The 17132-nt window shown below is 36.7% G+C and overlaps 1 protein-coding gene across 4 annotated transcripts in view; it reads right to left on the bottom strand.

The window, feature by feature from the left end:
• Positions 1-17132, bottom strand: part of MTA3 (metastasis associated 1 family member 3) — a 136447-nt gene that overhangs the window by 52861 nt on the left and 66454 nt on the right. For all 4 annotated transcript variants that reach the window (XM_031504262.2, XM_021546389.3, XM_021546388.2 and 1 more), the window contains 6 exons: positions 15627-15815; positions 10410-10484; positions 5360-5418; positions 2708-2832; positions 1699-1850; positions 53-275 (listed from right to left, as the gene is read on the bottom strand). In XM_031504262.2, coding sequence (XP_031360122.1) covers positions 53-275; positions 1699-1850; positions 2708-2832; positions 5360-5418; positions 10410-10484; positions 15627-15815 — 823 coding nt within the window. The remainder of the gene's footprint in view (positions 1-52; positions 276-1698; positions 1851-2707; positions 2833-5359; positions 5419-10409; positions 10485-15626; positions 15816-17132) is intronic.

Raw genomic sequence — 17132 nt, 5'->3', positions numbered from 1 at the left:
AAATGGGTGGGAAGCACAGCACACAGAACTAAGAATTAAAAAAACATCTTACATTCTGCCTTAATGGCAGCACAGTTAATAGGGACAAAGGGACGTCGTGCTGCCTGCCGCAGCCGGAGGGTATTTTTGCAGACCTGACGGGCCAGTTTTGTCCAACAGGTGGTGTGCAGAAAGAAAGCCTGCCGTGTTTTCACCGCCGACTTGGGACTGCCCGTGTTACGCACCGGGGTGCCCTGCGTGGCCTGCCGGGACAGGTGGGTTCGGACATGCGACTCCTGCGGGAGGGAACACAGAGAGCCAACAAACATCTGAGCTAAAGCACCCAAACATCCCAGAGAGTATCACACACATCTGAGCCACAGCACCCAAACATCCCAGAGAGCGTCACACACATCTGAGACAAAGCACCCAAACATCCCAGAGAGCGTCACACACATCTGAGCCACAGCACCCAAACACCTGAGCCACAGCACCCAAACATCCCAGAGAGCGTCACACACATCTGAGCCACAGCACCCAAATACTTGAGCCACAGCACCCAAACATCCCAGAGAACATCACACACATCTGAGCCACAGCACCCAAACATCCCAGAGAGCGTCACACACATCTGAGCCACAGCACCCAAATACTTGAGCCACAGCACCCAAACATCCCAGAGAACATCACACACATCTGAGCCACAGCACCCAAACATCTGAGCCACAGCACCCAAACATCCCAGAGAACATCACACACATCTGAGCCACAGCACCCAAACATCCCAGAGAGCATCACACACATCTGAGCCACAGCACCCAAACATCTGAGCCACAGCACCCAAACATCCCAGAGAGCATCACACACATCTGAGCCACAGCACCCAAACATCCCAGAGAGAGTAACACACACATCTGAGCCACAGCACCCAAACACCTGAGCCACAGCACCCAAACATCCCAGAGAGCGTCACACACATCTGAGCCACAGCACCCAAACATCTGAGCCACAGCACCCAAACATCCCAGAGAGCATCACACACATCTGAGCCACAGCACCCAAACATCCCAGAGAGCGTCACACACATCTGAGCCACAGCACCCAAACATCTGAGCCACAGCACCCAAACATCCCAGAGAGTAACACACACATCTGAGACTCAGCACCCAAACATCCCAGAGAGCATCACACACACCTGAGCCACAGTACCCAAACATCCCAGAGAGCGTCACACACATCTGAGCCACAGCACCCAAACATCTGAGCCACAGCACCCAAACATCCCCAGCTGCACAAACTCACAGGAATACGTGAGTAACATGGCTAAGCACCGTACAAAAAGCAGGCCTATGCAGGAAGCCATAAGCCACAGAGCAGACAACTCTGTTGAGAATGGATATATAATTCCATCCTATATGAGATAATTTATAGTAGATTTAACATTTCAGAGATAACCCACCATTTGACAGACAAAATTACCTGTGTACACAAAAATTGCAGGAAGCACATGCTTGTTTATACAAGAAGTAGTCAAATAAAGAAATGCAAGGCCTGAGCACTGTACAGTTCTACTTAACATAGAAGAAGGATTACTAAACTGATTTTTGTAATACCAAAGTTGAATATATACATAAAAAATATCCATTAAATAATCAAATCACAGCAGTCTTTGGAAAGCACCATATTTTGTTTTAGAAAAGTTTGTCTACACAATCCTACCTCTGTAGGTTGGCTGGAAGACAGCTTATCTTCATCTGTCTGTGTGGGCATTTTCAAGCCACCATATTTCTTCCAATAAATCCAGCAAGATGCACATAACCTACATTGCATATTAGGAGGGCCCCAAGAATACCATTGGTGAGACTGCGGAGCTAAGGAGGAGAAAGCAGCACAGGTGAACTGGTGCATGCTATATTCACTACAATCAATCCAAATGCTGTAATAGATGACTATATAATGGAAATAACACATGGCAATAGCAGAGCATTGTATGGATAAATATTTAATATATCTGACACAAAGTATGAAATTGAATTGTTCGTTGCTTTTTATTTTTACAAAAGCACCAGAGAGGTGAACTCCAAATAGAAATTTTGGAAATGCTTTTATAATGAATTTCAAACCAGGGACTTTGTATTGCTGAGATTTTCTCCCAGAGGACTACCAGAAAAAAACCAACAAACCCAATGCTTCTAATCTCACCCTGGAAGACAGGCTAATTAAGTTGGATTTTATATCTGCTCTCATATAACCTCTGTTAAGGACTGCTATTTCAAGAAGTCCAACAAAAATTATCAGAAACACACAAAAATACTAGAAAAAAACTATAGTTCTCTCCATGTTCCCCAACAACAGCGGAGGGGTAAAAAACACCCCAAAGCCATGCAAAGAAAAAAAAAAAAAGTTCAAAACCCCTGCAGCCTTAAAGAAAAACCAAAAATAAATTTGAATCAGCTTTGTGAAGGTTACAAAATAATAGATCAATGACATTATATTATACTACTTAAACTTTCTGTACTCTATGAATTGTTAAAAAATAAATCATGAAGATATTTGAATATTTTAATTAATATACTGAAGGCAGCTTTACCTTGAAGATATTTCTGCCGTAAGAGCAATTGCAAATTATCCTCTGTCACATGCTAACAAAAGTATATACCTTTTTTCTAACAGCACATATTAAGGTTCACCCAAACTCTTGAGTCATTAAAAATATATATTTACTTACTATAGCAGCTTTCACAAGCCCGACCTATTACTGTGGCTTGTGCCTGGTAAGAGGCTCCCATTGCTCCGTTGACTGCAGCAGGTTTCCCATTGTTGCTGGATATTTGATTGGGATTTGGTTTATTGCTTTAAATAATTTTTTTTAAAGTTGAAAAAAAAAAAAAAAGGTGGTTTTATTAACTGGTTAGTCAACATGAAGACAAACAATCTAATTCTGGAATTCTGATGTGTGTTGACAACATCTATAAAATTTTCTCTAAACAGCAAAAGTAACTTTTCTACTCCTCTATTATTTTCAGCATTGTCAGACACTTGCTATATTGAGAGCTGCTCTGATGCTCCAATTTGTAGCTTTTAGTGTGCTCATACGGCAAGCTAATAAAAGACCAACTCTCAGGTCAAAGCATTAACAACAGTCTGACACAGCGTGGAATTTTAGAAGGTGGTTCTAGTCAATAGATAAGGTATACAAGTCGAGGATGGACTTTGGGTGAAGTATAACAAGAGGAGCAACTGCCTGTAATACTACCAGGTTGTTGATCCCAGGAAAGGGTCAAACAGCCTCCTGTCTGAAAAAGAAGTGCCCACATAGTACAAATGTCTTATATCTATGGCAAAACTCACCCATATATCAGGCTGTTCTGTCACAGTTCTCTTCTAAATTACTTCCTTTCTAAGAAGGGTAACTGTTTTTTTGATATTTATGTTTGGCTTTTAAATATTATTATTATACTATATGATTCTCGTAATTATTGTAACTTCTAATACTTCAGTGAAGTAGGACTTTACAGGTCAATTAATTCAGAGAGCATTAATATAATTCCTCACTAGATTAAGTGCAATATTTCCAGAGTTTCAACTTTATGAGTCTTAATTATTCTCAATACAATTCAAGGCTGGATACATTGATTCCTAAGATAATTATTTGTTATTTTAGGTAGCATAAAATATATTCAAGAAAAGTTGAAATGAAAATTGAAGAAACCTTTTCTGTATCAAGTCTCTCTTTCAAATGCCAACAAGTCTGTCTCCTGCCTTCTCCTTTTTCACTGCATCAGCAAGAGACAATTTTACAATTTCCACATACTCTTTATCCTGGGCTCAGGGTACAGGAGAAGAGCTTGAAAGATGATTAAGTCTTCTACATTATGATCTGTTGCTTAGTTACCTTTCAGAAATGCCATGAATTGAAAGGGACTCTCTAGAATTAAGGACAGAACCTTGCAATTACAGGAAACACCTAATGATCAAGTTCAAAAAGGTGCTCAGCTTTGAGAATCAATTCTACTCAGATTTCAAATGTAATAAATGAGTCTTGAAGCAGAGCAGTTAGCAATCCCATGCCCACCACAGATATCAAATCCATGATAAATCCTACCATCCTCCTACTGTTGACTAGGGATTTTGTCTTGAAATGGAGGCAAAAGACAGGCAGTAAGATAAAAGTGCAAAAACTCCACATTTGGAAACACATTTTGCCACCCAACACAGCTGGTCCCTACTGTGAACATACTGAAAATCCATAACTGTCCACATGGAATGAGGAAATTAAATTGAAAAAGCATAATGTAAAGACTGAGCACCTTATGGTTTTCCTAAAGCTTAACCACTCATCTGAAAAGGTTAGGGAACACTCATACTAGAGTTTTTAGCTTTTTTTTTAAACAGCGTGACTTATTAGAGATGTGAGCATCAAAACTCACAAAATTTGTTCTGAGATAAGACTAAAATAATTAATTTAACAGTCTGCTGCTTTCATTGTTACATCTGTTTAAGAGAGAAATGAAACTCTATTGTATGTAATTTATACAAAACCTCAAAAATATTTGTAAAGTACTTCCTTTGTTATTACATTCTTCTGTTATACAAACACTCACAACAGTGGGAAGTTCATATATAAGTAAACAGAATATAGCCCAGAAAGCTTAGAAAAAAGTGATTTGGAAACCTTTCTCTTGTCATAATATTGAGGAAATTATGAATATGAAGGAGGAATTTTATCTTTTTTTCTGCAAACCACGTTAACAGAAGCAGATACAGCATCCAGTTTAAATATAAAAGAAATACAGATCAAAAACCCCTCAAGAAGAAAACAAGACTGCATTAACACAACATGGTCAAAGACAGAAGATCTGGGGCTGTGCGCTACCTTTAATTTAGAACCTGAACATCTCTTGTCTTTAGATGAATTTTAATCAGTCAGATAAAACTGTAATGGGAAAGTATCTAATTTTTTTTTTTTTTTTAATGTAACTACATTATCAACTGCTTCTACTTTGAAATATTGCACTTATGCAAATATGAAGTGTTGTGCTACAGAGATTTGGAAGGCTTTATTTTGAAAAAACTGCTTTTTAAATTAATAGGCTCTTCTTGCATATGAACAGTCCACAGGCAGTACTTGATGAGCCTTTGTAAAACTTCTTATTCTACACAAAAAGGCTGCAGGTCAAAAACAAAGATCAGTAAAGTAAGAAGGTTTCACTTAAGACAAGAGTTTCTGGCGTATTCTAATTATATCTCTGCATATAATAAATCCTGTGAAAGCAACCATTAGAGAGATGACTAGGAAAATACCAGGCATGCAACTGCATGTTACTGTTTCAATTTTACCTGTATATTACTCAAAAAATGACTTTGTTGTTATACTCACTAGGTGGGGATGTATACTTGTTTCAATTTACTTTCTGCTTCAGCTGCTTTCAGACGTTTCTAGTTGAAAAATTAAAACATTAAAATATTTTATTACATTAAGGTATGATATTTCATAAAACTGTACACAATACATCCTTAAATTATTTGTATTTTATGATTTCAGAAGAGCTTCCAAAACAAGCATGGATATCTACACAATAAAAATCATGAAAAACAAGATCTAGAATTTTAGTATTAGTTTGAAATCCTAATATGCTGTCCTTCCCAGTGAAACTCACAGGCCTCACATAGGACAACAAAACTGTAAGAAGGACAATGACAGTTTACATAAATCACATTCATATAAACCTGCATGACACTGTGGCTACCCCTCAGTGGAGAATTAAGTAGAAACTAAATGAATGTAATTGTGTTCCTCATCAGTCATATAACAAAACTTCTTGCCTGCTCTGTCCAACTGAGCCTGAGCTTTTATAACCCAGTACTAGTAACAATAAAGTCCACTGAGTCTTAGAAATACCTAAACACTTACTAGCATTAAATGCCATCAAAACTGTGGCTCAGAAACATAACAGGACAGCTATACTACTGTCAAGATAGTCTGTGAATTTATTAAATCATTACTTTCTTCATACTTGCTACAAATTCACACCATTTTGCATTTCTATAATGTTGACAAGTTTTAGTTATTGCCATATATTATACAAGTAACTGAGACAACAGTTTTTTCAGCAGTGGCACAAGAAATACTAAGTTCAGGTGTCTACAGGTTTTCCAAAACATTTGTATGTAAAAGATGAAGAAAAAGCATTCTTTCCCTGTACTTTCTGTACTCAAGACATTGCTTCTGTTCACTTGAGAGAAAAAAAGAAAAAGCAAGAAAGAAAAGGATCTGAATTATGGTCTATTTCATTACAGAGGATAAAAAAGAGGAGGGGACACATTTATAGCCAGCAATAATAAATCAGTACTACCTGTCTTCATCAAGTGATTAAAATTCAGTCCTTCATTTCACCTGCAATAGCCACTTCTCCTCTCTGCTGTACTCCTATTTTTTGATATCCAACTTTTGCCCAGTTTATAATCCAGGAAAATATTTCCCACCTTGAGAAAACTATCATTAGATGACACTGCTCTGAGGGTCCCTTGCCTGAGCCATGAGGTGAGTTACAGGGTTATTCAGCTTTACTGGCCCAGCAGTCTGACTAAACCTCCTGGTGTAAGCTGCCGTTCTTCTCCATTTCATTAAGCTGCCTCTGTGTTGTCCATTTATAAAATTGCAACTTTAAGGAGTAATATGCAACAAATAGACTTCTAATCAGTCCATGCCACCATTAATTAATTCCTGTGCAATGAGAGCTCTTTTCCATTTATCTCCAAAACAGGTTTTTTTTAACCCTTACAGCTCTCTGCTGCTCACAGATGCCCAGCTGTTGGAGCTACAGAAGTGAGCCCCATTGACACTGCTGGTACAGTTGCAATCTTTCCCCAGTGCCAGGCTTGACAACACTGCTCTTCCCTCAGCAGGCCCATAGGAAAATGCAAACATGGCCTGCTCTGCCTGCTTGGGTCACTTTTTACAAGAGCAAGGAGAAAGAACAGCAGCAGCACCATGATCCAAGTCTCATAAATTGGTAGTTTTAAATCTGAGAACATTTCATAGCCCCAGCAGAGAAGCTCCCAATGGTGAACTCCCTCTGCTTAACAGCAGGACACAGGTTTTCCACAACTGTCTCTTGTTTGTTCTCATATTATTTCCAACAATACAGGACTTGTTTGCAGCCTGAAAGAAGCATGTGCTACTGCCAGGCAACGGGTTGCCACACATTCCTCAGAGCTTCCTAACAAACTGGTCCATTCTACAAAAAAGAATAAATCTTACACCTAACACAAGCGAAAGAGAAAATACAATAAAGGACCAAAAAGGATGAAAGTAGCCCTGAAGCACTGTCAGAATGTAAAGGCATGTGTAGGAAGCTGTATTAAGCCCTGATGGCAGTGTCAACAAGAAGTGACTATATACACACAGATTAAATTTTATCATACTTTTAGTACTGGCATGGGGGTTGTAAGAAATGCAATTTAACAATTGCTTTTCTCTTTTATTTACTAAAGGGAATTATATACTGCCTTCTAAAAAAAAATCATTCAATGGCATTTCTGTATAAGCTATATTTTTATACATTAAAACTATGGCTAATATTGGTCTTTAAAAGCAACAGAACATGTCACAGCTTGAATTCTCACTGACATACCAACTTCTAAGTACCAAGAGAGAGAAAAGGATGCAGAAAGAAAACTACCAATAGTTGCAGAGGTTTCTGAGATTAAGGCCCTGTCTGTTGAAATCTAGAGACAGAACTGGCAAAAGCTGAAGGTTGAAACTGAAAATATTCAGATAATAAACAAAGCAGTTTGTAACAAATCCCTGGGGCAATGTAATAAATTACTGGAGCAATGTAACAAAGAGAGTTGATGCTTTACCTGGAAAAAAAAATGTACATCTTAAACAGTATTTCGAACAGGTCTTACAGACTGCATTGCAGGGGAGGTCAGACTATATTAATCCAGATTTTCACCTGGGGTCTACTGCTTTCAATGAATTAGCATTTAAAATGAATGTTTATGGGTTTTAAGAAATTTTGTTAAGACTATCAACTCACAAATATCCCAAGAAATAACCACTGCCCTAAATTTGTACTGTTTTCAACAGTGGAAATAAATAAATGAGAGCCAAATGTAATGTATTGCTGCAGTAGAGCAATTTAGCTACCATTTAATGTGTTCACTCTTTTCCTCTTACACAGTCTCAATAAAATCTTTTCCCATTGAATCAGACATTCAAGGAGAACACCACAAATAAATTTTCATTCAGTAGAATCAATCAGTTAATCAAACCTGGCCTTCCTCAAACACCATATATAACACAGTGGTCACAAGAAGTGCCCTCTCACCAGGAATGTTTACCCAAGGCTGAATTAGTTTTGGTAGACAAGTTCAGAGAACTTTAAGATATCTTCCTTTCACTTTGACTTGAAGGGAAGATGTTGTCAAAGCAAGGTGGTAGCAGCACCTCCACTGCCATTAAATTCCCACATTTAAAACTTAGCAAGAATAACATTAGGTAACAATTATGATAAAGAAACCTTTCTTATGCCTGACACAACACATCCAATTCACAGAAAGAAATAAAGGTAATTAAGATTAATTTTTCATGTTAAAACCAATCTAGAACTCAGAGATTGCATTTTAAGATTCAAGTATGTGCACTGACCTTTTTCATTTTTCCATTCCCACCAGTCCCCCCCTGCCCCTCAACATGAGATTTAGAGAATGACTGAAATTTCCACTTTATTACTGAATACATTTTCTCCCTGAACTACATTCAATTATCATTGTTTGTTCTTTTTGGGAAAAAAACCCATACAGATATTGATTTGACTGAACTGTATCAATTTTTACCATTCCAAAAAATCTAAACAAGGGCATGATGAAGTCCTGATCCCTTCTTAGGAAGAATTATAGAAATGCTAACCAGGTTAAAGTTAGGCATTTGGCCTACATGGTTTTATTACTGGCGATCACATACGTGACCCTGAAAGAACATGTCTAAAGAATTCCATCCTGAGTGTATTGCCATGTTCTGAGCAGGACGTTGGAAGTTTATTTAGTTACAAGTAAAACACAGGCATTTATTTACCAGAGCATTCAAGCTGCAGATAACCATAAAGCCTATGTAATTTTCCTGTAACAACCCTAATCCTACAAAAGGATATTCAATGTTAACACACACACACCTTAATTTTTGTAGCAATAGAATCATAACAGAGCTCTAGAGAAATTTACAAAAGGAATCTTAGTCTTTCACCAACTACTCCTGAGCAATTATTTCAGGAAAAAGTCACATTTTATCTGATTCTTAAAGATAATATTCTGCCCAGCCATTAAGAGCTGACAAGATGCACAGCAAATCTGTTGACAGAGCCCTTCTAGGATAAAAATCAACAATGGGAAAGGGGTTAAAAGTGAAATGAATGGTGGTAAACCTAGAAAAATATGTCTTTAAATTGAGCATATTATATACCATTCGTATTATCCATAGAACTAAATGTCCTAGTGATACTCCATGACTCTACCATGCAGTTAAAGACCTTTCCCTTAATTTCCATGCCCTAACAAGATGATGTAGAAATAATTTCAAATAAATGAGAACAACCTGAAGTAACCATCCCTGATACATTTAATTTGAAACAAGTCCAAAGATCCATCTAAGAGTACAGCTGTAGTTATTACAGCATAAAAATTATTTTCAATACACTGTCCATAACATCACTATCAATTATACAGCAAATAAAGGAGCTACTAGCTTAAACATTAAATCGGAAATTAAAACGGAGCCGTTTAAAGTATTTTATGGTCCAAACCAAGGAGTAAATATATAAAGAGTACAATATATAAAAAGTATCAATACTGACATTTTGCCTAAGCCTGCTAAAAATATCCCAGTATTGGTACCCAATGTAATCTTAACATGTTTTTGTTCAACCCAAACAGTTGAAGACTCAATCAAAAGGATGAACAAACACACTGTGTGCAGAATGGTCTCAATTTTGAAATGCTGGTAATGCCAAAGTAATGCTTTGTCCAGAAGTACCAATAAAAGGTTCATCACACCAGCAGCCACTGTAACACAATGTATTTTTGTGCTTCCTTCGGTCCCATGGCAGAGCTTCACAGCCTAAAGCATTTGCTCTGCAGGCCATTTCCATCTGATCCCCTACTGAGGGAGGAACCAGGAATCCCATTGCTTCAAACCAGCATAGAATACAAATAGCTTTAAAAGCTCTTCACAGTCATGGGATGTACAGCAGGCACCAGAGGATTCACCAATGCAGCATGTAACAGCACTGGTCTATACCTGAAAATATTACCTTAGGCTTTCCATAGTATATCATTTCAAGAACACAAACAGATTTTTATGGTTTAACAACAGCACTTTCTTAAAGAATGTCTCAAACTGGTTCATTCTGAAATAGTCATTGAATTACCTGCTGCACATATCTGTCAGTGGTTTTCCACATGTAGTAATATTCAGTGATGCTAGTCAGAGACTTCCAAGGGAGCTGAAAAACATTTTTTACAAATTAAAGTGGTTCCAAGAAATTGCAATGTCAACTTCTTATAAAACACATGTTAAAATCAAGTACAGTTGAGACAAATACTAAAACCTGAATGTGTTAAATAACTGCATTAGAATCCATATGCAAACAAGCACATATTGCAATTAGTAATACACAACCTTTCCTTACAGTTAATAAGTATGCTGAATTGTGGTATCACACATCCAAATCTACATGTAATTTATTCTGTTTATGCCATATAGTTAAACAAAATGATCGAAACATAATGCAGATTTCCATTAGGAAACACAGAAGGTAATATCTCTTTTAAAAAGTGTGTCCATTGGAGAAAACATTAGGACTAAAAGAAATCAACTTGGCAAGACTGTGCTCGAGTCTCATGATAATTTTACTCTTAAAAAATACAAAGGATACCATACATCGTTCAGATTCTTCATGTCCCATAACAACTCAGCTGCTCATACATTACCACTAGTTTTGCATAAACTCCCACATGCTCTCAACTATTAACAAGAAACAAAAGGATGCGAGGGACAAATGTTACCCTGAGCAACACAAGTGATACTGACGATAAATATTTCACAAAAATCTCTGTACAAACAAGGTACCTTTGATAATGACAATTATTTTGGGTGCCCACGTTCATCAGTAAAAAAAAAAATGTGTTAACCTAAGTGTAGGGGAGAAAATTAGGCAATCACTTTTAATTATCACCAAATAATCTATTTAACTCAAGGTTTTTCTATAATTTAAATTAGGATGTCTTACCCAAAATTTATGCAATTTTTCTTCATGAGCTGGAAACATTACTTATTTGTGTGTTATATTTTCTAGAGGCATGCATTAATACAAATATTATCTGCTTTCTAGAAATGAGGATGATCTTTAGGAGGTTCCAGTACATACAGGTGTGGAAACTAATCTTTCCAGCCTTACTGACCCAACTAGGCAGATTTCTGCATGTTTTAAGCAAAAAAAAAAAAATTTCCTGCACTTTTATTTACATCCTAAAACACCAGAGGAACGCCTTCTAAAACTGCCTCTCCCTGTATGCAGGAGTTCACTAGTTTTTCAAGCTGCTTGATTGCTTGATTCAGGTTCAGAGTCAGAATAATTCAGAAGTGTGTGAATCCCTGAACACTTATATTTGATCCAAAAGTAGCAGTATTTGAAATGTTTATACTGATGTCTCAATAAGTAGTAACTAAATTCAGGTTCCTAAAATCCTTTTGTTTTCTCAGGTAAATTATGCCTTGAGATAAATCTTCCCTCAAAAAGGCCAGTGACAAGAAGATGTGTTTGATGTGAGGTGATAGATAAAATTATTCTAAGTCTTCAGGTCCACATTCCCCCTGGCATCCAGGTGAAATGCTGTCACCCCAACCACTTGCCATTGTCAATTAGTACATTTTAGCATATCCATATTCCTTTTCCTTCCTGAATATTTATTAGCACATTCACACCACAAATGCTTGCCATTTCTCCAGAAAATACTTTGATCTGCTTTAACTATGGCTGTGACACCAGTATGTTAATTTACTCACTAGGTATCTACAATTAAAGGAAGGTAATTAAGATGCTTGGACCAAATAACTGTAATCCTTTTATACTTTGATTCAAAACTTGGAAAAGCTGTTTGACAGACTGAGCACAGATAACCTGTATTCCATTTATCTATGCACTTAAAGCTCTGAACTGCCAGTGAAGCTGTGAGCAGCCATAGATTAATACATTACCAACTTCTGTTCTTGAAAGAAGTAAATATGCTCATCTGCACAACATTTTTGAAAGAGAAAATTAGCAAAAGCTATCAGCTCTACAAAAACAGACAGAGGGGAATTTTAGGTTTCTTTAGTTTCTCCAGGCTAAAAATAGACCAATCAAATCAGCACGAAAAGTTTAGGACTGTAAAGCAGCCTAAAATGAACATGGTAATTTTAAGCCATGTTTTCACAATTCTCTAAAACTGGAAAACAGTTGCTCCTGCTTTCTATAAACAGTCCCTACTCTTGATTACCGAGGTCCTTCCTGCCATATCTGAGGGGTAATAGTTATACATTTGTGAAAACTGTTGATAATGAAAAACTAAGAATTAACAAGTATAACATCTTTGTCCTACTGTTAGGAAAATAGTTACATTTGGAGAACATAAAATATCCATTCTCTTCCCATTCTACTACTCTGGGATGTGAAATGATTCAAGAACATCAAGTAAATTGAATTATCTTATAAGGTTTAGTTTGATTAGGATTCACACAGAGTCTTAAAGACAGAAGAACCTCTCCTACAAGAGTCAATGAGTCAACAATTGATGAAAATTATTATTCAAAAGCTAGATTGGTAGCGATTACAAATGAGCATCTCCTATCTATGAAAAAAAGGTAGAGACCTTTACACCATTTAATTTATAACAATCTTGTTTACTAACAGTTAGTGTTTGTAGCGTAATACTTGAACTGCACATTGAAAATCAAACAGCTGCAATTCCCAGTAACTGCTGGAAAAGTAAATGAATCTGCATTTTACACAACTGTCATGTAAGGGCTGCATAGCAGCTGTGCCTTGCAAATCTGGGCTGACACAGAAAAGGCAACTCCTCTGGGATGTAATGACCCAGGCAGGTATTGTATCACCCTTCTGCTACCAACCTCTTTCTGCCATGCAGCTTGACTTTCTTGCCTGTCCTGTGGCACCACTGCATGAATGCTGAGGTTGGAGTTTAATCTCAGTAGGATTTTATCATTACATCCTATGTGGAGATGCAAAAAAGTTCACAGGTAAACTATCAGTTCATTATCTTCTTTGCCCTTGCTCTTACAGCACATCTAAGAGTACTTAGATACTTATCAGCAGTAAACTTATCAATGGCTTGCCACTGAAGAGAGAGATGATAACAGATGAAAGTATCATCGTGGAAAATCACTGTTTACGTGCTACGCATTTATACCTACCTCACCTTGCAGAAACGTTTCCCATATCTGTGATCTATATCTCAATGGACTATTTTGGGTGATTACTTAAAAAGTAAATGTGTGTTTTCAAATCCCTGCACTTTTAGAATGCTACATAGGAAGTGAGAACACATAAATTTTACACTAGAGAAATTAAGATATCCAAAGACTACACAATGACTAACATAATTGAAAGACTTCAAATTACGTAGAATTAAATAAAGACTGTGCACTGTTTTTAGTACCATATAAATTGAGATATAAAATAGATGTTCTTCTGAGGATGTTTTTAAAATGACATTTTTCCAAAGATTAAAAAAAAAGTGACTAAGAATAGATAATATCCCTGTTCTAACTAAAATAAGCTATAATTAATTAGTGCCCCACATCCATTGTGCTGCACTCTGACTCATGGTTAAGGTGCCCTCAGTAGGCTATGCAATGCTATCACCAGATCTGTGTGTGTCTCCTGCTCTGGGAGGAGACGAGGGCAAAATAGCTGCACTTTGGGAAGGAAGATTTAGTGAAAGAGGGAGGGTACTGGGACAAAACTCTATCAGAGTATCAAGACAAAATTTTAATATTGTAAACAACTTCTAGTAAAGTAATTCAAATATCTAGCATTTGAATATTACAAATCAGAAGAAATTCTTGTGACATGTTACTATATTGCATCACTTCAATACAGTAGTAGGTAAAACAGAAATTTTACAGAAAACAAAAATACCACACAAATACCAGAGAAAAGCCTTCTGCATGCTTGCTCACAAATTGTGTTAGGACACAACTTGTAAACAGCCAATAAAAGATGTTATATGCTTAAAGCATTTTCAAAAGCCAAATATTATATATATTATATATTAGGAACCATTTAATTGGAAGACATTGCTCCTGAACTATTGTACAGTTACAAATGAGGACCATTTGTCTGTATAAGAAATAATAAAAAATGTAGTTTACCTTAAGATTTCTGTTCTAAAAGATCTATAAATATTGGTTTTCAATAATATTTTCTTGAACTTAAAAGAGCTGTTTCAGCCATGATGCAACTTTCAACTTTATGTCATCAATGTAATGAACATTTTCTCTCCTAGGAATCTCAAAATTAAGCATGCAGATATAATACACCTATTAAAATGTCAGTTCCTTAGAAAAACAATAGCCTTTGCTTCCCACCTTCATCCAATTACCTGTTCCATTTCAAATCTTTGAAAATGAAGGAAAGACAGCTCATTGCTAAGCCTCCTCCCACTGTCCTGCAGTCTATCTTGTAAGGACTTCTACATTTACCATACAGTACCTTTTCCTCCCCCCTCACAAAGACTATTAATAAATTTCTGCAAAGAAAATTTAGAAATCTGAGTTCTCAGAGTCATGCAGAATGAGATTAATGTGGAAATGTTTCAATTGACTTCAGTCTTAAATAATGGAATGCCTTTGCTTCAAATCTTAACTTTTTCGTGAAGCCCAACTTGAACATGACACAACAGAGAAAATATTTTTCCTTGAAAGAAAAAGGCTCTCCACAAAATGTGAAAAAAATTGCAGCAAATTACTAGCATTTCTAGCAATCAGTGTGAGAATCCATTTAATTTCATTGCTTTGCATTAGAATTAGTAAATTAAAAGTTTACTGCCCTATAGTCTGATACTTCAGTACAAAAATGATTGTAGTTAGATCATACTGGGAAACATTTCTTTTACTTTTCAGAACTGCCAAAACATTTACTATGTCAAAACAACTCCCTGTAGTACATTTTAAAACCTATCTGAATACCAATTTCTCTCTGCTAACCATAGTAGAAAACCCCAGCTTTCCAAAAACACCCAGGGGAGTCAGCCAAGTAGCTGCTAATGAATTTCACTGGAAATTGTGGAAATACTCTGCAAAGTTCCTGGATGTTTTTCAGATGATTTTAAGATCCTCAGCATGAGACGTCCTACCAGATATAAAACCACTAAACAGATTATCTTCTGTCACCATCTTTCCAAACAATAGCATTGAACAAGAAAGCATATTGACTTTCAGCCAGATAAAATGTATAGCTATGTTAATCACACTGGTCAGCTACACAGATTTCTCCCCTAGCTAAACCTCCCAAACCTACAGAAAACAGCCATGTTCAACAATGGCAAAACATAGCTACAGGAAAGGGCACTACTTTCATACTTACAAAGTCTTGTCGAATGTCATTGAAGTCCTTGCCATACTTTTCCAAAGCCTCTTCAAATAAACTAGCTTCTGATGCTGACCACTCCTCCATTTCATCTCTACACAAGACAGGCCCTCCCAGTGGCACCAGAACACCGATGGCACTGCTCAGATCATAGTTGTGTTTATGCAGTGTGTCCATTGCGTGAAACTGGCACGGACAAGGAGACAAAAAAGATGTGTTTAAATAGACAGCAGTCTGTCTCAGTTAATGCAAATTCAATATATTATTCTCTATAAACCAAGCAAGGAGCCTCTGTTAATGCTATGTTTAGAATCTATCTTGATATCATAGTTTTCTGCTGTGGAATATGTGGAAAATAAATAGTTTATTACTTCATCTCGGAAAGGAAATACCTTGATAAAATGTTTACCAAAAATGACAGTTTATTAGTTCCTGAAAATTACTAGCAAACATTTCTAAAGAATCTCTTGTTGGTAGAAATTAGTTCCAAGAAACCCAATAAAGACAGTGGCATATATTGACTGTGGGGCCATTTTCAACTAACAGAAACTCTAAATAAAAACTAAACAGTTGCTCAGACCTCTATGAGCTCAATACACTCATTGCTGGAGAAGGAAGACATTTATTGTTTTCATTATCATCGTACTGAAATAGTAGCAAGATTTTTGTCCCTTGCTAAACACTGTTATCACAGACCAGTAAATAAGGTTTCTTTGGTAGATTCCCTTTCTATTATAAAAAAGACAAAACAAACAAATTAGAACAATCTTCACACTGTAGGTAGCACTGAATGCTTCCATTGCTAACCAAGGATGGAGAAAATAAAAAGTAAACAAATTCGCCCATCAGGAAAACGAGCAGCACACAAGAAGCATTTCTGACTCCTCATCCCAAAAGACCCCATCAACACAATCCAAGTGGCCGTGCTGAAGGAGATATCAGAGTTATACGTGTGATAATGTCTGTGACTGTGTCACACAATTTGTCCCACCAGGTTGCTGAGCTCCAAGTGTAGCGTGCAAATTCTCACAAGGCACAAACCCAGCTATGAGAAAACCTTGCAAGGAAGGAGCATTCCTGCATTAAGTGTCAGTACAGCAATTCCAGCTGAGCTTCTGCATACAAATCTACTGCAAACAATGGATTTTTTTTTTTTTTTTTTTTTTTTTGCCATCTTCTATCAATGACTATTGTCTTTCTCCAGTGTTTACTGTAAGTCTTTGAGTGCTATCAAGCACAAGATACTGGAACTGTTTTGTCTGCAAGAAGCAATGTCACTATTATCCTGCAATGCATCATTTTACTTATGGTTCCATCATATTCACCAGCCTGGAGAAAAGCCATTGTTAAAATAAAGTATTCTAATAGGAAAGTATGCAACATATTGCCTAAAATTCATCAGCCTCATATTAGGGAATGTACATCAAAATCACTGATTTATTGTTTACTATTCAGGCAATGAGTAAACCAGGTCTAAAGACTGAACTCTTACAGTAGGTGTGC

This window comes from Lonchura striata, chromosome 3 (assembly GCF_046129695.1).
Source record: "Lonchura striata isolate bLonStr1 chromosome 3, bLonStr1.mat, whole genome shotgun sequence".
Classification (NCBI taxonomy): Eukaryota; Metazoa; Chordata; class Aves; order Passeriformes; family Estrildidae; genus Lonchura; species Lonchura striata.
The sequence above is the reverse complement of the archived record's forward strand: the minus strand, read 5'-3'. Positions and strand labels throughout refer to the sequence as shown.